We start from the raw sequence: 20,486 nt of genomic DNA on the forward strand, positions 1-20,486 counted from the left end.
TAAGAACCTAGTGGAATCCTTTTAGTAGATCATGGTGATATGTGTAATGGCTGGCTAAGAGTGCAAAGTGAGACATTTTAATTTTAACCAGTTATATCTTTTGTGCGTTTGAGGGTTAGCTTGTAAAATTAATGATTACTAATAAGTAAACCCTACTCTTTTTGATAAAGGCTGCAAAATCATTTACATCCACTTGATCTACCACAGACTCTGGCAAAAATGGCCTCAGATGCATGTCTCTGGTGCTGAATACAGCCAACAGCATTCTGTTCTTCCAGCATCAACAGCAAGCATGCTTCTTGCTGCGTCACTGATAATGACACAGCACAAATATATTTTTTGCTGAGTCACTGACACATATAGTGAAAGAAAAATAAATACACTGATTAACTGATTTAATTAATTTTCTTTATTCATTTATTTACATTTAGTTACTTGGTAGAGCTCAGATCAAAACAGATAAATTTCAGGCTCAGCTTGGAAGAATGAAGAAGAAAATATTACAGATTAAACAATTTCAAAACATGAGGAATGTCACAAACCAGCACTGTAAAGAAGTATTGAGTTTATTAGCATATCTGTGTAAAGACAATATTTTAAAATAATTTATATATATTATTTACAAAACAAACAAAATAAGCAAAACAGAAAGGAAGGGAAAAGTGGTGGAAGAGGAGAAAATGAATACTGCAGGAAGGGCATGTGTGCAATGTGAGTGTTAGTGAAGTTAGATAGATGTGACAAGGTTTGCAAATGACTACAGGACGTGGTCGGAGGGGAAGTACTTCTTTAATTTAGACAATGTGCATTAAACTGTGTATGAAATGAATTGCATGAGGATTTTTTTAAAACTGGATGAGTAAGTAAGACATAGAAGATTCCTCTCTCTGTACAGTAGTTAGGATACAAAAGTTAAAGACAACAATTAAAATTAACTTTGGCATAACATAAGAGCAGTTCCTAACAGCTCTGAGAACCAATTGTCACTATATATATATATATATATATATATATATAGATATATATAGATATATAGATATATATATATATATATATATCATCCTCATCAACCTCCTTTTTCACATTTGCAGGGTCAACTGCTGCCATTTCTCTTCATTCAATTTCCCTCTCTTACATTCTTCAACAGTCATGCCTGACTGCCACATGTCTTCTCTCACACAATCCATCCATCTCTTTGCTGGACACCCTTGCTTCCTCTCACCTTCTTCCTATATTCCCCAAATTTTTACTAGTTTGTCTTCTGCATTCCCGCACATGTGGCCAAACTGCCATAATCTGTTCTCTTTGACCTCCTCTGCAACTGAACTGCTCTGATGTCCTCATTTCTTTATCTGTCCCACAATGTGCATCCTACCACCCATCTAAGGCACTTCATCTCAATTATCTCTGGCTTCCTTATCTGCTCTGTGTTCACTACCCATGTTTAGGTGCATGGGTTCATAAGCAACTACTAGGCTAGCTGCAATGTGGGCCATTTTAAGCCTAGCCAATTTCCCTTTTGGTGCTTAAATTAACCTATTCAATTTGGTGGTAGATTGGCCTTACCCATCCCATGGTCAATAATTACATATTGCTCCTAGCAAGAATAACTTTGATCATACAGTAGATAATTTGAGGTGATCCGTGCATGGGATAAATTATTCAGGAGCTGCTTTTATCCATTAGTAGTACCAGGAGCATTCCTCGGGTAAATGTTATGTTTCCCATTTATAGATCCAAGTTGCTCTTGAATGGGGACAGGGGTGAGCTTTGTTTTGTGTAGATGGAGAGACTGTTCCAGAGCAGCAGTATCCTCTGTGAGATACACCTGTTCCTCCAAATATAGGGTTGCGGTAACACATCGAGGTAACATGTCAGCTGTCACCATCTCTCAAGATTCAGTGCCACTCCCCTTTCTTCTTCGACTGACATGCCCAACTCTTGCAGGTCTTCTCTCATGCAATCCCTCCAACTCTTTGATAGACACCATTTTCCTCCTGTATCTTTCAAATCATCTTCACCAAATTGTTCTCTGCTTTCCTACACATGTAACCATGATCTGTTCCCTTTGATCTTCTCTGCAACTGGAGCTACTTTAGTTTCTGCTCTAAAGTTATCCTGTCTTCATCTGTCCCACAGTGTGCTTCCTACCACCCTTCTCAGGCACTTCATCTCCATCACCTCTAGTCTTCCTAACTGGTCTGCCTTCATCAACCAGATTTCTGTACCATACAGAAGTACTGGTCACATACTGTATTGTGCACCTTATTTTTCAGCTTCTTTGGCATTCTTCTGTCACACACTACCTCAGGCACTCTCTGCAAATTGGCTGCAGTCCTTCTGACTCTAGCTTTGACCTCATTCAGACCTCCCTTCTCCTCAACAACCACATCTTTATGTAAGCTTTAGACACAGGTTTGAGGGGCAGATTGCAACTGCTGTTGTCCAGCAGAGGAGTGGTAGATGGGAGTTAGGGGTTTTGTAGCTGATTAAGGATGCTACTGTTTGTGTGAATTGAGTGTTGGATTGATTTGCTAAGCTGCCTGACTGGGTATCTATAGATGGAGTAGGTTGAGTGATATGCTCAGTTCTAGGAGTTGATTTTTGGTTGACCAGAAGTTTTTTGTGTTGTTTTAATTTGATTTTTGAGTGTAGTATTTTTTATCCATTTTAATCTTGCATTTTACTTTATTTATGTGCTGCCTATAGTGTTGTAACCTGCTTTTTATCTTGCAATTATTTTCCAGGCTTTGTCCCTTTGGTTCATGAGTTGTTTTGTTTCTTTGATCTGCCAACATGCTGGACTGGCTTTGACTCTTTTGGTTCTAAGAGACACAAGTTAATTTAGAGTAGCTAAAAATATTCTGATGTATTCAGATGCATCTTCATCTAGAGGTGATGTCTTACAAGATTTCAATTACATGAGATTAGGTTATTAATGTTTCTCTTTGATAGGATTAAGACTTATCATCTGGTTAAATTATTTTGTTTGCTTAAGTTATTACAATTTCTTACAGAATATGTAAGGAGGTAGTCATTAAGTCAGTCGGAAAAGTACCTGCTAAAACAATATTGTTGGGAGACATGGTAAGCATCCGGTCAATAACAGATCACCTTGTACTAGTTGTGTTAGTGCGACTAGATGAATATATGAGTTATGTGAGGCTATACAAGTCTTAGGGTGTTTGTGGGGTGTCAGAGTTTAAAGTAAGTCAGTCAATATTAAGGTTGCTTAATATTATTGTTTCATGAGTGATGTTCACAGATTCTCAAACGAACAGAAAAGAACAGTAATGTCATTGTTGCCAAGTGGGGCAGAGGCTGCAATAATGCATATAGATTTGTGATTGTTGAGGTTTGAGGAAAGCAATCAGATGTTCAACATTGTTAATATGGGGGGGGGGTTAAGAGAGGAAGGCGATATAGTAGTACTGTTCAGAATTATCTAGTAATATCTCCAGCTTTTTTATTTTTCGTGTCTGATCTGAAGTTATTATATTCTGATGGTGTGTGTGCTTTCCTCACCTTTTGCAACTTGTTTTAACCATATGTCCATTACAATTACTTTAACTGCAGAGTGGAAGGCAAACCAAGCATGGAATTCTGGCATTTATTGTGTATGCTTCTGAAGATTATGTTAAGGAACTGAAGACCTGCAGGGTTTGTGAGGTGTGATGTGATGGAAGAGGTAAAAGGTTTGGGGTGCTATTTTGTGATGGATGTGAAAGAGTCATTTACATTTGGTTTTGTACCTTCATCCTGGCTTATGGTATCTGGCACTTAACCATTAATATTTGTTTCTAAAAAGGTGGATACAAGAGCTGTTATATAAGTGTACTGTTTATGACTGTGTTTAGGGCTTGAGTGCATACTGTTGCAAAAGCCTGGTTATGAATACAGAAGGGGTGCTGGTAGGATGTAGCATATGTCAATACCATAAGAGGTAAAACAGTGTTTGTAATAGCAGCATTGTGGGTGACATATTAGCCTGATAATTTTGTGCTGATGGAGGCGTGCAGACAGAGAGAGAGATGGAGCAGACTATTATAGTTGGCAGAAACAAACAGATTAGCAGAATCTTGGTAATGCTTAGTAGACAGGAACATGGTAGTAGAATGTGACAGAATGAAAGAGAACAGCTATAATGCTTAGTAGAGAAATAAATAATGAATAAATAAAAGATAAGTAGAACATGAAAAACTGATAGAATGAGAAGGAAAGGCTTACATAGTTAAAAAGTATAAGAGGTACAAGAAATTCAATGTAGTAGGTATCTGTATAGGGATAGGAATAGAAAAGGGTAGATTTAAGAGGGTTGGCTGATGGGAGATGTAGTCAGTTGGTGTGAGAGAAAGAAAATGGGATAGAGATAGAAGAAGAAATGAGGTTGTTGGAAGAGAAAACAGTGTATTGGATGGAAAGGAAGTGAGGACATTAGAGATATGCCGCTAGGTTAGCAGAGTTATGTAACAGATATAAATGAGAAATAGTATTCTTCTATATGTTTAATGGTCAGGAAGAAGGATGAGAAACCTGAAGTGTATAAGTTTAGAGGATGTGGGGTGGGTGGGAATTAGAGATAGGGAAGGGAGCAAAAGCAGTAAGGTCCACCTTCACTGAGTAGATTCTCATTACAGAGACAACCAGTGGACTGTGGGGTCTAGCACTGAGTGGCTTCTTGTTACAGAGAAAATCATTGGAGTGTTTAATAAGAATTAAAATGGGTAAGTAGTTTTCAACAAAATGTTATAAGAAGAGGAAAATCTAACTACTTGTAGTTTATGAAGAAATTTGTAGCTTAATGAGAAAAGGAGCAGTGAGAGTCATGGTACCTGCATAGGAATGGAAGAGAGGAAAACTGGTACGGAGAATAAACAGGGAGTGCTGTTTTGGGAGTTTGTATTGTAAATATTTGGAAAATACTAAGCAAACTGAGATTTTAGATCCAGAACCCATTACTTTCAGGGTACAATGGCTCCTTTCATATTGAAATTATAACCTTAAAAGTAAACTATTAACATGAGTATATTAGTGAAAGTTAGTTTTTCGTCCTATACCTCTGTGGAGCTCACTAATAAATTTTATCCCTCCGCAAGATTGTTCACAATGCCTAGCTATACTCAACAGGAACAATTTCAAAATAAATTGTACATCAGCTTGGCTGACTGTTGCTATTTGTCTCTTGTACTTCTTGCATAAATGTAATACATCACTAGGACAGTACAGATTCATTAAACTTCTGTTTAGTATTTCATTTCCACCAGATATTGTCTAAACGTCTACTGAGCAGGTAAATGAAAACTCAGATGGTGTAAACATAACTGATTATCTTTTACTAAGGAGTAAGACACAAGGGGAGAATGATAAGAGACCAATACATCTGCTGAACAGATTTTTTTGGTTGATAACTGGTTGGGTGGGTTAGTTCATGACCCTTTTCAGCCACTACGCGGGCCATGTGGTAGTCATGACAATAATATAAGCTATGCAATACTGTGCACAGAACAATATAATACATGTTGCAAAAACAGAAAGTATGACATCAGTTACAAAGCTGTTACTAAAAAATAAGCTGAACACATTATGTACAAGATTTGACCTATCTTATGGCCTATTACAATCATATTGTCTATGATTTACAGGTCATAGATAACATGTACAATTTTTGACATAGTTGAAAGCATAACAGATAGATGATAGATCAACACATATAACTGAAGTGAAAGATCAATGAATGATTAGAAATGAAGAATTGAGAGAATAGAATAATTAGATTAGATTATCTCGTGTTACCAAAGCAGGCATATTTATATTCCTGAGCCAGGTAAGACTACAACCTTAAGTTCAAGTTAAATAACAGCAATGTACCTAAAGTAAATGAGTCATATTCTGAAGTCAGATGAACTGAAGTTTATTCAGAAAAAAGAGCAATGGTGCTAATGTTAAAACAGAAGACAAGCAGGTATTGCAGATAATTCTGGTTTGTACCGAATATGTCTGAAATTATTTTACCTCAGCAAGGTGTAGCCTGACCTAGGAAATGAGCAATGGACATAAAAAAAAGAAATTTTACAAAATACTCAATTAACTACAGGTGCTTCATTGTTAAACTATTTCATTGTGAACATTCATTTGTCATGTTTCACAATATGGGTGATATTAAGTTTTAGTAAGGCTGTGTATTCTGTTAGGTGCAGGTTGCAAAGCTGCCAGAAAAGACAACAATGAAAGGTGGTTAGAGCAAAAAAAAAACAAAAAAACAGAAAATAAATACCTTTGGAGCTGACAAAATAATTGTTCCTAATCAACCAAGAAGACAAGTGTTTCAAAGAAAACCTAAATAATAGTTTTGTTTAGAAAAGTACAAAGACAAGGCAAGATATATAATGTACTGGCCTGGAAAGCTGACTCAGATAAAACAAGCAGTGCCATGTGAAATGTGTACCATAACAGTAATGTAAAGAAAAGAAGCTAGCATACCCACTGTCAGGTCCTCCATGCAGCTAAGTGGCTACAGATTTATCTAGATCAGTATGTCGTGTAACCCTTACTCATGGATTATTATTAGAAGTTTCTGAAATAGTCAAATTGGAACATAAAAGAGAAGTAGGTGTGATTATTTATTTATTTATTTTATTTATCATTTGTTGACCGGGAATGTCCGACTAGGTTCCACAGAGCCTGTTTTCAGCGGAGGCCCGGGGAGAAATTCTCCAGATGCATGTTTTTGGAATGTGGGAGGAAACCGGAGTACCCGGAGGAAACCCACGCGAACACAGGGAGAACATGCAAACTCCACACAGAAGGCACCCCAGCCGAGAATCGAACCGGAGAACCTCTTGCTGTGAGGTGACAATGTTAACCACTGCACCACTGTGCCGCCCACATTAGTATGTTGAAATCCACATTCTTGTATTAGGATACCTGATGTTGACATGTCAGACAATGACTTTAGTACAGAAGTTAGGAATTCAGAAGATTTGTATATGAGTGGGATTTAATATATGAAATACCTTTTTCCACTCTATCTGCAGTCTAATTGACAGTGGACAGAACTTCACAAAAAAATCTCAAGAGAAAGCACCGTAACAAAAGCTATGAGGAATGTCATTTAAAAACTTTAAATATAGGAATACTTTAGTACAGGGATCCCATATCTTACTACCTCAGTTTTTAATGGGGAGAAGTTTGAAAAAGGCAAATTACTTAATTCATCTGGCTTGCTGATGCCTGAAATGAATACATAGTAGAGAAAATGCTGGACAGAAATCAGCAGAGAGAGGAGTACTGCAATGATAGAAATTCCACAAGACTTAGAGTTTTACAAGCTGGAGACGGAGTAAAACATGAAACATTATGGGAAAGTTTGGAGCCTGAAACTGAAGAATTTGATCAAGCAGCCAAACTAAGATCCCATGTTGTCCATGGCAAAACTGAATACAGTACAGAGGAAGAATCACTGATATCTGTAAAAGCTAAACACAGTAAAGTGTAGGAAGAATGTCAACCAGAGCTGTCAGAACCAGTAACCACAATCACATTTTGTTTCTAACCATAAAAGTATATTTGTATATTCATATCACTCAACTTGAAAGACCTACTAAAAACACTAGTGACCTCAAAAATCTTAGTTATCAGGACAGGGTGGCAGCCCTCTCTATCAGCCTCTTATAGACTCTTCCGTGGAGATCTGTGTCTAATATTGCAAGCCATGAAAGATCCAAACCTCTTTGACCACCTATTCCTTCACATAAAAAAATGGTACCTCAAATACCCAGTTAAAGGAACTAAATCTTCATCCGCAGATTTATAAGAGACTTTGGCACGGTAGATTCATATTCCAGTATATCCTTCACCTCTGGAACAAACTTCCACTATGTGCCAAACAGTACAGCACCTTTGACATCTTCAAGGTAAACCTCGCTAATCAGAAGAGAAGCCTTAAAGTCTCCCTGGTCTATCTTTTCTTGCCCTCCTAGAGGCAAGTTTTGATTTTTTTTAATGGCTAGGCTTATAAAGGTCTACAGACTAATTGCCTAGCACTTACCTATGAACCAATGAACCTATAAACCTATATACCATCTTATACCCTCAGGTGTTTTGATTATTCTCTTTTATGTTGATATTTTGTAGGTTCTGCAGCAAAAGCAACATGAATGAAAGTGGTATTGTATTTATGGGAATACTTTGTGTTTTTTTAAAGGCATGTGAACTAGTAAAGGAGCCTTCTTCTTTGTCTTTTATGCAGCTGACATGGGTGATAATTTTGTTTCACTTGTCTGAAGGGTACACATCCTACAGTGTAAATTTTCAAAGATTTATCATTACAGAGGTTGCAGGAACTACTTTTCCATGTATTAGTTTGAGTCTACACTGAGTTAGCTGATGCTGAGCATCCAATACCAAGCCCACCAAGGACAATTTTACTCTCATTCTGTAAATCACCAAGGAATATTTAGCCAATGACAACTGCATATCAAATGCTTCTTTACAAGGGACAGGGCTGTCTCTCTGCACCTCACCAATGGGGAGGCTCTGCCCCTGCCCACATTCTATAAAATAACTACTTCTGGGGTTGTATCAAAACATTTAAAAATCATTCCCTTTTCTTTCACTTTGTGCAACCTCAGGCATAATATATTTAGAAACCATTGATAAGAAGATTCCATTCACCAGGAGTGCTTTAAACTTGCTTTGTACAGTGCTCAAATAGTAGTCTAGTGGGGTGGCAGAACTGTGTGGACAGTAAGGTGTGCCTGGGGAGATCTCACTTTAATATGAGACAATTAGAGCCATCTCTAGCTCATTCAGTTTCGCTAACATTCTTAAACTATTAGTTCTTGACATTCCTTGGATTCCTTACCCCTCACCCTGATCCTTAGTGTCTCTATCTCAAATTATGCAGTCTTCATTTCTGTAAATAAGAGGATTTTAACTTTAATATTTTAAATGACTCCATATTAGTAACATTTGTACATATCACATAGTGTCCCAGGACAAAATAAACACAGACAGATACAATACATGCATGCATGTATATGCACAAGTGCACGCGCACACACACACACACACACACACACACACACACACACACACACACACACACACACACACACACACACACTCTCTCTCTCTCTCTCTCTTACTGACTGACTTGAAATACATACATATATAGTCATGAAAATCTTATAGTGGCTATTTGTTTACTAGACTATCAGAGGCATGTTTACTTACATCTGTAAGTATGGAAATCATTTCATAACAAACAGCACTCCAAATTCAACCTTAAGGTATGTTTTTGTCATAGCATGACCATGTAATAAAATCTTTAACACTTGTCAACTGAAAAGTAAGATGAAATGCCAAAACAAACTACTTTAGGGAAGAATGCAGTTAAATAACCAATACCTTTGAAAAAGTGAGAAGACCTGACTGTTTGCTAACAGTGCTCTTGCATGGAGCATGTGTAAACTAACATCAGAAGAGCAGTAACATAAGACCATCACTGCACTTAGTTAAACATTTGCTTGAAAATCAAGCTGAACAAGGACAATCATTGTTCAGTATAAGATGAAATGTCCTTACTATTACAAGAAAAGTTTTCCACAAATAAAGATAATGGATTACTTTATTTGCTTCCTTTTACCCAAGACTGTCCTTCCATGAACAGCACTGTGTGAGCAGAAAATTCTCCCACAAGTGCTTGAGACCCAGACCCTCAGAAGCTATGGTCTCACAGTCAGTGACTTAAGCATCTTGTAGCTCCTCCTTGGTAAGATCCAACCATAAAGCGATCACTTTTGAAGTCACCATCTCCCCTGACCCCCTTGTCACTGTCAAATGAAAAAAATTTCCAAAGCTGACTACATGCTACACTGGTCACACAGTGCTGCTCATGGAAGGACAGTCTTGGGGTAAAAGGCAAATAAAGTAATCCATTATCTTTATTTGTGGAGAACGTTTCTTGTCAGGTGGACAGTAGTCTCTCCTTTGATAATCACATCATCACAGTAGTCAGAAAATCCTTATACATGGCACACCTCATCACAAAAGGTTTTTCATCCAGGAAAAAAAAGAGGTCATTGTTCCCCTCTACTCATCATTTATTGGACCCATTATAGAGTACAACGCCCCTTTTTGTATATACCTCACAAGACATCTACAACAACTGGAAAGACCGCAGAAAGAGGATTACCGGCCTCAAACAGATGCCCTACACAGACCGTCTCAAAAAACTCCCAGGTTTATTCCGTCGCATATCGCCTACTCAGAGGTGATCTCTGCCTAACATACAAAACTATGTCAAACCCAGTGCTGTTGGACATGCTCCACTTAAAGAAGTCCCAATCCCTCTGAGCTACATGCTCTAGGGACATAAACCTTGTCACCACAATAAACAGAACATGCTGGAGGGATCGATTCCTGTCCCAGAGACTTCCCATACTCTGGAATAAACTACCTATCTATATCAAACAAAGCTCCTCATTAGTACTCTTCAAGAAAAATCTTGATGATTGGATGGGAAATAGGAAATTCATCCCGGGGATCACTTCTGTGGCTCTGCTCGACAGTGGCACAGGAAAATAATTTTCTTGGGTGACAAAAGCCAGGGTACCTTTTTGGCTGGGCTTGTATAGGCCCTAGGGCCGACAGCCTAGTACCTACCTATGAACAATCTCCTCAGAGCAGGTATAAGCAGCTTCACAGCCACCGTCCCTTCAGTTGGAACTAGTGCTAATGTCCAAGCCTACACCAAAAAACTATATGAGCATCTAGATAGCTGTACAGACTCAGAAATACTTGACAGGACCAAATCATCTTCCTCAAGGAAGAGTAAACCTGTCTGGTGGACAGCAGCAATAAACCAACTCTATAATAGAAGGAAAAAATTGCTGTCCAGGGCCAAGAAGGAGCAGGTGCCAAGTTGGAAGCAATCTCTCCTTTGTCTGAACAAGCAAATAAGGTCACTATTGTAATCCTCTAAGGCTAACTTCGAGTCCAAATTGGAACATCCACCAAGGACAATCACAAGGTCTTCTTCACATATGTCTGAAATCTCAAAGGCAACACCCAAATCTGCTCTGAACTGGTGGTCAATAACACCACATACACAAATGCCATATATATAGCCAACCTATTGGCAGACAGGTTCAGTGAAAACTTCATTCCCCTGTCCCCCATCAGTAAACCAGGACATCCCCAGCACCTGCCCCCCCCCCTCCCCTCATCACCAGGGAGCAGGTCCTTACTGCCCTCTCAAAGGAAAAAAATACAGTCTTCATGGGACCCGATAACATCCCTGGCTGTATCCTACATGAACTCAGGCATGAACTCTCAGATCCATTAGACATCCTATTCAACCAAAGCCTGAGCAAAAGCTTCATCCCAGCTGAATGGAGGACAGCCACTGTCAGCCCTCTACACAAAGGTGGAGTGTCCACTGACCCAGGCAATTATAGCCCATCAGCCTAACTAGCCTAATCGGCAAGGCCATGGAACACATTATCTTGGACCTTATAAATAAGGACATTGGCAACCTCCAAATGCTTGACCCCACACAGTTTGGTTTTGTCAAAGGGGGACCATGCCTGTTAAAATTGGTTGACTTCTTTGAAACAGCCACCAACGCCATGGATGAGGGGAAGACAGTGCACACAGCCTACCTTGACCTAGCCAAAGCCTTTGACACTATTCCCCACTCAGACATAATAAACTCTCCCAACTAGACATAACCCATATGTTACCAGATGGGTAGCTAACTGGCTCACTGATAGAACCCACTCAGTCAAAGTAGGGGAAGCCACCTCTAGTAGTAGACCCGTAATGAGCTGTGTACCCCAAGTTTCGTTCTTGGGGCCTCTACTGTTTGGGATGTACTTTTCTGAGGTGCAAGCCAAAACCAGTGGTCTGTGGCTGAGCAAGTTTGCAGATGACTGCAGGCTGGGCACTGTCTTAAATTCTCTTCAATAAAATGAATCAGAGAAGTTGTTTGAGTTAGTAAGCTGCAATATGTTTCAGACTAGATACCTATTAATATGCTGTTGCTTTAACTTGAGTGTCAAATAGATGCAATTAATTAATCAACAGCAACTTATTAGAACTTGGAAAGTATATAAAGTGGTTTAACATATGTTGTTTTATTCATGGTCTGAAGAAGCATCTGTGATGTGAAAGCTCTAACTGTATTAATGTTTTTTATATTGTTTCTGCTGTGTTTCTCCCTCTGATTCATTTTATTGAAGAAAATCTGTTCGTTGGTGTGAGAGGGAGTTAATTCAGAGTGGTCACACTATTGACTTTCGTTAATGTCTTAAATTCTCTTAGTGATGTGAACATCCTCCAAGACAGCCTTACCCAAACTAATGACTGGTGCCAGAAGCATGGCCTCAAACTGAATGCCAAGAAATACATCATTATCCCCTTTGGAGAAAATGTCATACACACTAATTATCACATTAATAACAACATACTAAGCATGCAATCAGTTGTGAGAGGCTTGGGCACCCAGGTTGATAGCAACCTGACTTTTGACCACTACATTGCCTCCGTTGTTACGGAAGGCTTTCTACATGGCCCACTTCATAAGTAAGGGTATTTTATCCAGGAACAAGAAGGTCATAACACCCCTGTACTCCTCCCTTATTAGACCCATTATCAAGTACAATGTCCCCTTCAGCATGTACCTTACCAAGCACATGCAGCAGTTGGAGAGGCCACAGAGGTTCCTGACCAGGAAAATCCAGGGTCTCAAATGCCTGTCTTATACTGACAGGCTAAAAGCCCTGTCCCTCTACTCAGTCTCATACAGGCTGCTCAGAAGTGAACTGTGTCTGGCATACAGGGCCATTTCAGACCCATCCTTGACGGAGTTACTGCATATATTAAGACAAACTCAACTCGCCCAACCCACACTCAAGGCTTTAACCTGGTCTGTGACATTAACAGAATTTGTTGGCAGAATAGATTTGTGTCCCAAAGACTCTCCCATCTGTGGAATAGACTCCATCTCCATGTCAAGCAGAGTACCTCTCTAAAGAGAAACCTGGATGACTGGATGGGAAACAGAAAATATACCCCTGGGATCCCACCTTATTCCCTGCTGGTCAGGGGAAACAGGTGCTGACTTTGAGTGAACATGGGTGAAATTCTTGGCTAGGCTTATAAGGTTCTCGGGGCCAATAGCCTAGTATCATCCTATGAACCTATGAACATGAGCTGCTGTTTGTGCTCAGATGCAAATAATGTGTTCAGGTAAGGTGCAGCAGTCATGTGGAGATAGTGTAGCTTCTGCACCTTGCCTGAAGACATTATTCAAGTTTGAGCAAATTAAGTATGGCTGCTGTGGTGAGACAGTGAGTTGGGGTGGAAGTGTAGCTTAGGTTTTCAGGCAGGGAGAGGGTGGGAGGGAGGATTTAGATTTAGAGAGCCAGAGGGGAGTTTAGGATTAGGGAGAGGTAGTACAGTTTTAGGTTTAGTGAGTGAATAGGGACTTTAGGATTTGGAAGGTGGAGAGGTGTTTTAGGATTAGGGAGTAAATTAGGGACTTTAGGGATAGGGAGTGGAGATTTAAGATTAGGGAGAGATCAGGGAATTTAGGTTTAGGGAGTGTAAGGGGAGTTGCACTGTTAGGATTAGTCAGTGACGACACGGGTAAGGGAGTGATTAGGTTAGAGTTAGGGCTCTGTTAGGGTCATACAGTTTAGTAGGGTAGGGTGGTGGGAGAGCTGGAGAATTAAGTAGGAGTTAGGGCACTTGATATTTAGAGCAAGTGACAGACTGTGTGTGTCAAGAGCTACTAGCACACAAACACCTGCAAAAGGGTGAAATTTTAGACATATCATTTAAACTCTTCCTGCTCATCCTTTTATTTACTTCACATCAAAAAGTCAGTTCAAGTTATGTGCCTGTTACCGCAAAACTTACTACAGCATGATGTTTGGTCCAATTGTTGCACCTTTATGCAAGGAGTCCTGATAGGAATTAAACATGAAATCATGAAGACAGAAGGCAATTAAAACAATCAGTAGTAGCATCTCATTATCAGGCCATCAAAGCAGTCCAGCAAGCAGAACACTGAAGATGCATCCATAACTCAAGAAACCAGAAATCTACAGAGTACATCACACTAATTTTGTCATGTAAAACACAACAGAACTAGATACATTGGCTCCTTACTTTGTATCTTGGTTTCCATCTCCTTCCGATCCCGGACAATCTGGACATGCTGCTGTCGGGCCTGATGGTATAACTCCCGCTGTTCCAATTTCTCCTGCTGCAGTTCTCGTATACGTTGTTGAAGAGATACTAATGCTTGGTTTGTAAAGATGAGGGCCTGTGATAGGTCATTGGGGAGGACTCCATTTACTACATATTCAACCTGTTGTCAGTATACCCAGGGGAAAAGGAAAACCACAGTTACCTGCTTAGTGTAAACAGAAGCTACAACATCATATTAGGTATTAAAAGCACATAAAGCTGTTAATCTCTGCTGTTGTCATTTGCATTTTTCAGTGCAGAATTGAAATGTTAAATCAGAATTCCCGGTAGAGATTTGGCTACCTAATGTCTGAGTGGTAGTTCCATGCACCTACAGAGAAATTTAAAAGCTCAACAGCACTTTTTTGCCACATGGAGCACAACACAATGTATGATTTTTTTCCATGAAAGGTAAAGCCCTCTCTATACCTCACTCAGTGGGCTACACCCTCTCTTTCCTTTAATAAATGCTATCAACTCTGGGATAATAAATAAAAGTCCTATTTAAATTTATACTTGCTTTGGAGACACATAATTAAGCTTTTAATCCCTTACTGTATCTTGTACTTTCCCCAGTATGATTTCAATACCAATTATTATAGGATAAAACACAATGGCTTCATGCATACCGATATTCAGAAATACAACTGTAATTAACTTTATTTTATGCATCTGTATTATAAGATGAGGGTCAGTGGTATACCTACTGTAACTATTCCCTGGAAGTATTTCTTTATGACTAGGTAATATACTTATAACTTGAGTGCTCTAGTTGTCCACCTGTAATGTAGACAAATATAGCCTAAAGTTCTTTATGAACTGTGCTTCCCGCTAAAATAAATCAATGAGAGCTAATGCTGGTATTTCAGGTTCTTTCGAACATGATGTATTTCTGTGTTCTGTCCCTTTCTGTAGTGTACCTGAATGTCTGTATCTTTACTTTTATTTTCCATTCTCTCCTCCAGGGAGTACATATCAATGTCCTTTAAATTGCTAATTTTTCCATTTGTTGCTATGCTCCAAAAAGTCATAGTTAGAGTGGTTTAGCCTTCTGGATCAAGAGTACAAATGGTCATCTAGGTTAACTCAAGTAACACAATCTTGTTTGTCTCTTCAAGCCTGCTGTCTTTCTTTCTGTCACAGCATCTCAGAAGACAGCACGAAAAAGGCATGGGCTAGTCAGTGCAGTGCCACTGTCCATATGCTGCCAGACGTTTCTGCATGTGTACAATGGCTCAATAGCACATTTTGCCACATGTAGCACAACTTAATGTGTGATTTTTTTTTCCATGAAGAGTAAAGCCCTCTATATTTCCTATTCAGTGGGCTACACCCTCTCTTGGAGAGGGAAGCATCTTTTGTGTGAAATCAATTTTGTTTACTCACAACCAGAATTTGGTACACCTAGTTCAATGCCTTGTTACAAGTAGCAGCCAAGGAGAAGAGTAGATGGCAATGTCAAAATAAGTGTTAATGAAACTGCACTAAAAATATTATTTCATCCTGCAAATGTAAAATTCATTCATCTTTCAATTATTTCATTCTGTGAATATCCACTTTATCCACTTCAGTGACTATGGGGTAGACATAGTCTCTCCCAGCATTCAGTAAGTTCACTGCCAAATCAGTAACATCATTTGTAACACGAATGCATAATTTATTAAGCAAATAGACCAGGTACCGTCATGCTGAGACAAAGGCCACTATGTAATTAGTTTATATTTGGACTTCTCTAGGGCCATTAATATAGAAAATCATACACTGCTTACTAGTCACAACTATGAAGTTGGTTTCAATCCAAATCTGGTACACTTGTTTAGAAGCATCATGTTCTAGTGCACAGAGACAGATGTTTAGTACAATGCTTACTTAATCCTTTACTCCCCTGACTTATGTTTCATATGGTTGTTGATGGACTTATTGCTAGGTATAATATTCACCAAAAGGATGGTAGTTTACATAAGAAATGCTGCGATAATGTAGGCTGTCAATACTGCCACCTTTTACACAATTGGTGTGATATTAATACTCTGGCTCAAACAATGTAATCTGGCTTCATTTGGCTTACTGGTGAGATGGTAGCACAGTACTTTCTAATGACAGAGGAAAAAAAAAAGAACAGTTATTTAAGTAAACTTACCATAGCAGCAGATGCTCAAATGACCACTGCTGCAGTAGTCTTAGATATATGGGTTATATCCTACCAAGAATATAACAGCTGGCCAGCTTCCAAAGCTCCAGGGCACCTTCCACACACACAAAGTGTTAGCTTGAAATGAGCTGACTAAAAAGACAGGTTTGTGTGCCAAGCATAACTGTCCAGAATTTCACAGAATGTCAGATTTTTGCCTCCTATTTGTGGTCTATTCCTCATAAAATTAGTGGCTTTCTGACAAATCAGAGGGATGAGCTGAACATTGATGTCACAAAACAGTGACATACATTTGAGTTACTGACTTCAAATCCTTCAGAAAATGTATATAAGACAAAACCCTGTAGCTCTAGCTAGTTGGCTTCTGCTATTCCTTTGTTGGACAGAATAGTTCCCTTTGGAGAAAACTTTCCTCATTAAATAATTGCTGTTTTATAGTACTTTCCTGTTTAGGAAACTTATTTTTAAGTTATGAGTTTGTGTTTTAACAGATTGTCATGAAACTTAATTTAAAAAGGAGTACACCTTTTTCCTGTCAGTTTAGAAGTTGCCAAAGTAATTCAAAACCATTTTTGGTAGTGAAATTGTGTTTATTTTACTTTTGGGGGCTGGTAAATGTCTTAAGGTGCTTCTTACTGTGTTTTTGATTAAAAAGGTGACTTTTAGAGACCAAATTGTTAATGGCTTCTGCTGCTTGTTTTCCCTGGGAAAGAGGCACTATTTTTAGCTTTGGTTTCTGCTGCTTGTTTTCCCTGGGAAAGAGGCATCATTTTTAGCTTGACTATGGAACAAACTACCAGTTCTACAGTTGGTCCTTCTTCCAGCCACATAAAAAAAAAGTTAAGCAAACAGCCTTTGCTTCCACTTTAGACTAGTAATTTGCCTCTACCGCGCGTAGTTGACTCTGCTTGTTCCTCATGCCACTTATCTTTTTCCTCAGATATCTCTAGTGTACAACCTACAGCCACTATGGACTGGGAGTTATCCATGTCATCTGTGGCTGTTAGGGTCCTCTCACAGTGGGCAAGGGAGAACCACTCTATTGCTGAACTGCAGCAGTGGTCAATATGATGAACAACTAAAGTTCTTTGGATGTTAAATCATAAATGAGGGTGACCCAAACCCTCATAGGTCTGTTCTGGGAACTATTAAACCAGTATTCAGTGGGAAGTATTTTGTACTAATTATAGATATATAGCATGTAGAAACAACAGTCAAGATAAGGCACCAAAATTTGAGAACCATTACAGGCAGCCAGTAGCAAATACAAGATGAAATATAGAAAAGGCTGCATTATTACATAAATGATTGAACATATCTATAGCTATGGGCAACCTCATAAGAAGTTTTGCAATAAGTTGGAAATGATATACGATGTAGTCATTATGTCTGCAGTTGACATAGTGCCTAGTATACATCACTGTGAAGCCCTTAGCAGTGTGAGGTGGAAGAGTCTTAAAAACAAGATAATGCATTTCCAAATATCACGTACCCATAGGCTGACAGATAATCAGCTATTCCTTGATATACCCTACATAACAAAATGGTATCAACCTACCCATCACATATACTCTGCAGCCCTTCAGTCATCCAAAAGTTTCAAAAATATCTGCATAAGTAGGAGACAAAAATCTTCAAGCCACATTTTCCAAGTGCTACAGATCAAACCTCTTCCTGCAATAGGGGTGAGTAAACCATTTTCTATTTTGTTGGCACTTAGAGTGATATGAGGGACAACAGAGAGATAGATAGAGGAAATGCATTAAAATATAAAAGCACATACAAACCGTTATAGTCAGTGTTTCCCAAGCACATAACACCTCATCTCATTTAATTGTCTACACCTCTAATTTAATAACAACCAGCGTACAGTCCCATCCCGTTTCCTTCATTGAACTAAATCCCAATTACTGCCATGGTAATTTCTCTGAGGTTTACAAATCTTGCTGTTGTAAGAAAACCTCATTAGCACCTATATGTCTTACAACAGATTTATGGTTGTTGGTGCTACTTTGGGGTTTCCCTATTACGAGCACTACAGGAGTTATGTTTGCTACTTTACATATATTATTCTTTTCTAATTACTTTTTTAGTTGTTGATAAAAAGAAGTTATGTACTCATATAACGTTCCATGTTTGTTGTCCATCTCGCCTTCATTCTTTGCTGGTTGGGTTCGGAACCGATTCCTACACTAACGCTCGCTAGCTTCCACTGGCTCGAGGCTTTACCCTATCCCATCCTGCTTACGGAGATTACCCAGATCTTGTTTGCAATTACTAAACAAAGTAATATATATATATATATATATATATATATATATATATATATATATATATAATAGTATATACATAAACATGTGCCAAGATTAGGGGAAGGAGGGTGCGATGCAAGAAAGAAGGTGAGATGGACAACAAACATGGAACGTTATGGTGAGTACATAACTTCTTTATGTTATGTTGTCCTATATCACCTTCATTCTTTGCTGGTTGGGGCAGTGTCCCCAGCACCTTCTTTCTTGAGTGGCTCAAGGGAACGAACTCTTCATAACAGTGGAGTCAAAGTCTAGTCCGGGAGACCAAATCTGCTTTGTAATGAGTGATAAAGGTATGAGATTTTACCCATGTTGCTGCAGCACAAATTGAACCCATAGGTAGCTTAGACTGAAAAGCAGATGAGGTTGAAATGGCTCTTGTTGAATGACCTTTTATTTTTCCAGGAAGTTATTTATTTTGAGAGGAATATGAATAGGTAATAGCATCAGTAAGCCACTTTGACAGAGTGACTGTTGATACTGGGACGCCCTTCTTTTTGTCTGAAAATTACACAAACAGTTGAACAGATTTCCTGAATTCTTTTGTTCTGTCCAGGTAAAAACATAATTGCCTGTGTACATCCAGTTGGTGTCATTTATATTCTGCCCTGTTGCCATCGTTTAAGAAGAAGACAGGTAGATCAATAGACTGATTCAAATTAGTCTCGGAACAAACTTTAGGGAGGAATGATGGATTAGTTCTAAGGGAATCTCTGTCTTCATGGAAAACCAAGTAGGGGGGACATATAGACAATGCTTGGATTTCTATAACCTGCCTAGCTGACATGATGGCCACCAAAATTACTGTTTTTCACATTAGGAACTTCAGATGACAGCATGAAGCTGGTTCATGTGGTGGAAGGATTAAAGTGGACAATACGAAATTGAGTTTCCAAGGAGCTGGTAGTTCTTTTACTGGGGGCCTTAGCAAAAAGGTACCTCTCAAAAAGGCCTTGCACAATCTATGGGACATAATTTTAAATCCCATCTCTCCAATATAGCAGTTTGATATAGCAGCCAATTGAACTCGTATGGCAGCCACTGCTGCACCTTCATTGAAAAGTTTTGCTAAAAAGTCTAAAATAGATGTTACAGGGGCCATGAAAAATTCAATGTGATTGTTGAGAGCCCAACAGGAAAACCTTTTCCATTTGCTAGTGTAAAGATTTCTAGTTGTCGTCTTATGGGATGATATCAGAATATGTTTCACAGCAGGAGATATATTTGGAAGCATGGCTAGGAGTGGAAGTGGAGCAGCCAAGCTGTCAGTTTGAGGGTTTTGATCGAGGTATGGAGCATCCCTGACGGATGAGTCAGGAGGTCTGGAACTGGGTCCAAATCCACAAACCCTCTTGTAGATGGGGCCATAAGAAGGTGAACCAAATTTTATGAGGCCAGTATGGGGCGATGAGTATTAACTTGCTTCTTAAAGTGTTGGCTTTCTGAAGGACTTGCGGATCAAAGGAAATGGAGGGAAAGCATAAAGGAGACCTGGGGGTGACATTGGGGATCAAAGAAAATGGAGGGAAAGCATAAAGGAGACCCAGGGGTGACTTTGGAGATCAAAGGAAATGGAGGGAAAGCATAAAGGAGACCCAGGGGTGACTTTGGGGATCAAAGGAAATGGAGGGAAACCATAAAGGGGACCCAGGGGCCAATCTTGTACAAGTGCATCCCTCGGTGACTCCCCCGGCGGGGGGATCAGGGCAAAGTAGCTGCTGCATTTGGCTTTCATGGACATGGTAAAAAGGTCGCAGCAAGGCTGG

General features: G+C 39.1%; 1 protein-coding gene across 1 annotated transcript in view; it reads right to left on the reverse strand.

Moving 5' to 3' along the window:
- CFAP44 (cilia and flagella associated protein 44) overlaps positions 1-20,486 on the reverse strand; it is a 1,689,287-nt gene that overhangs the window by 46,918 nt on the left and 1,621,883 nt on the right. The window contains exon 36 of the mRNA XM_044073142.1: positions 14,176-14,377. Coding sequence (XP_043929077.1) covers positions 14,176-14,377 — 202 coding nt within the window. The remainder of the gene's footprint in view (positions 1-14,175; positions 14,378-20,486) is intronic.

This window comes from Protopterus annectens, chromosome 5.part1 (assembly GCF_019279795.1).
Source record: "Protopterus annectens isolate FY-2018-M chromosome 5.part1, PAN1.0, whole genome shotgun sequence".
NCBI classification, from domain to species: Eukaryota; Metazoa; Chordata; order Ceratodontiformes; family Protopteridae; genus Protopterus; species Protopterus annectens.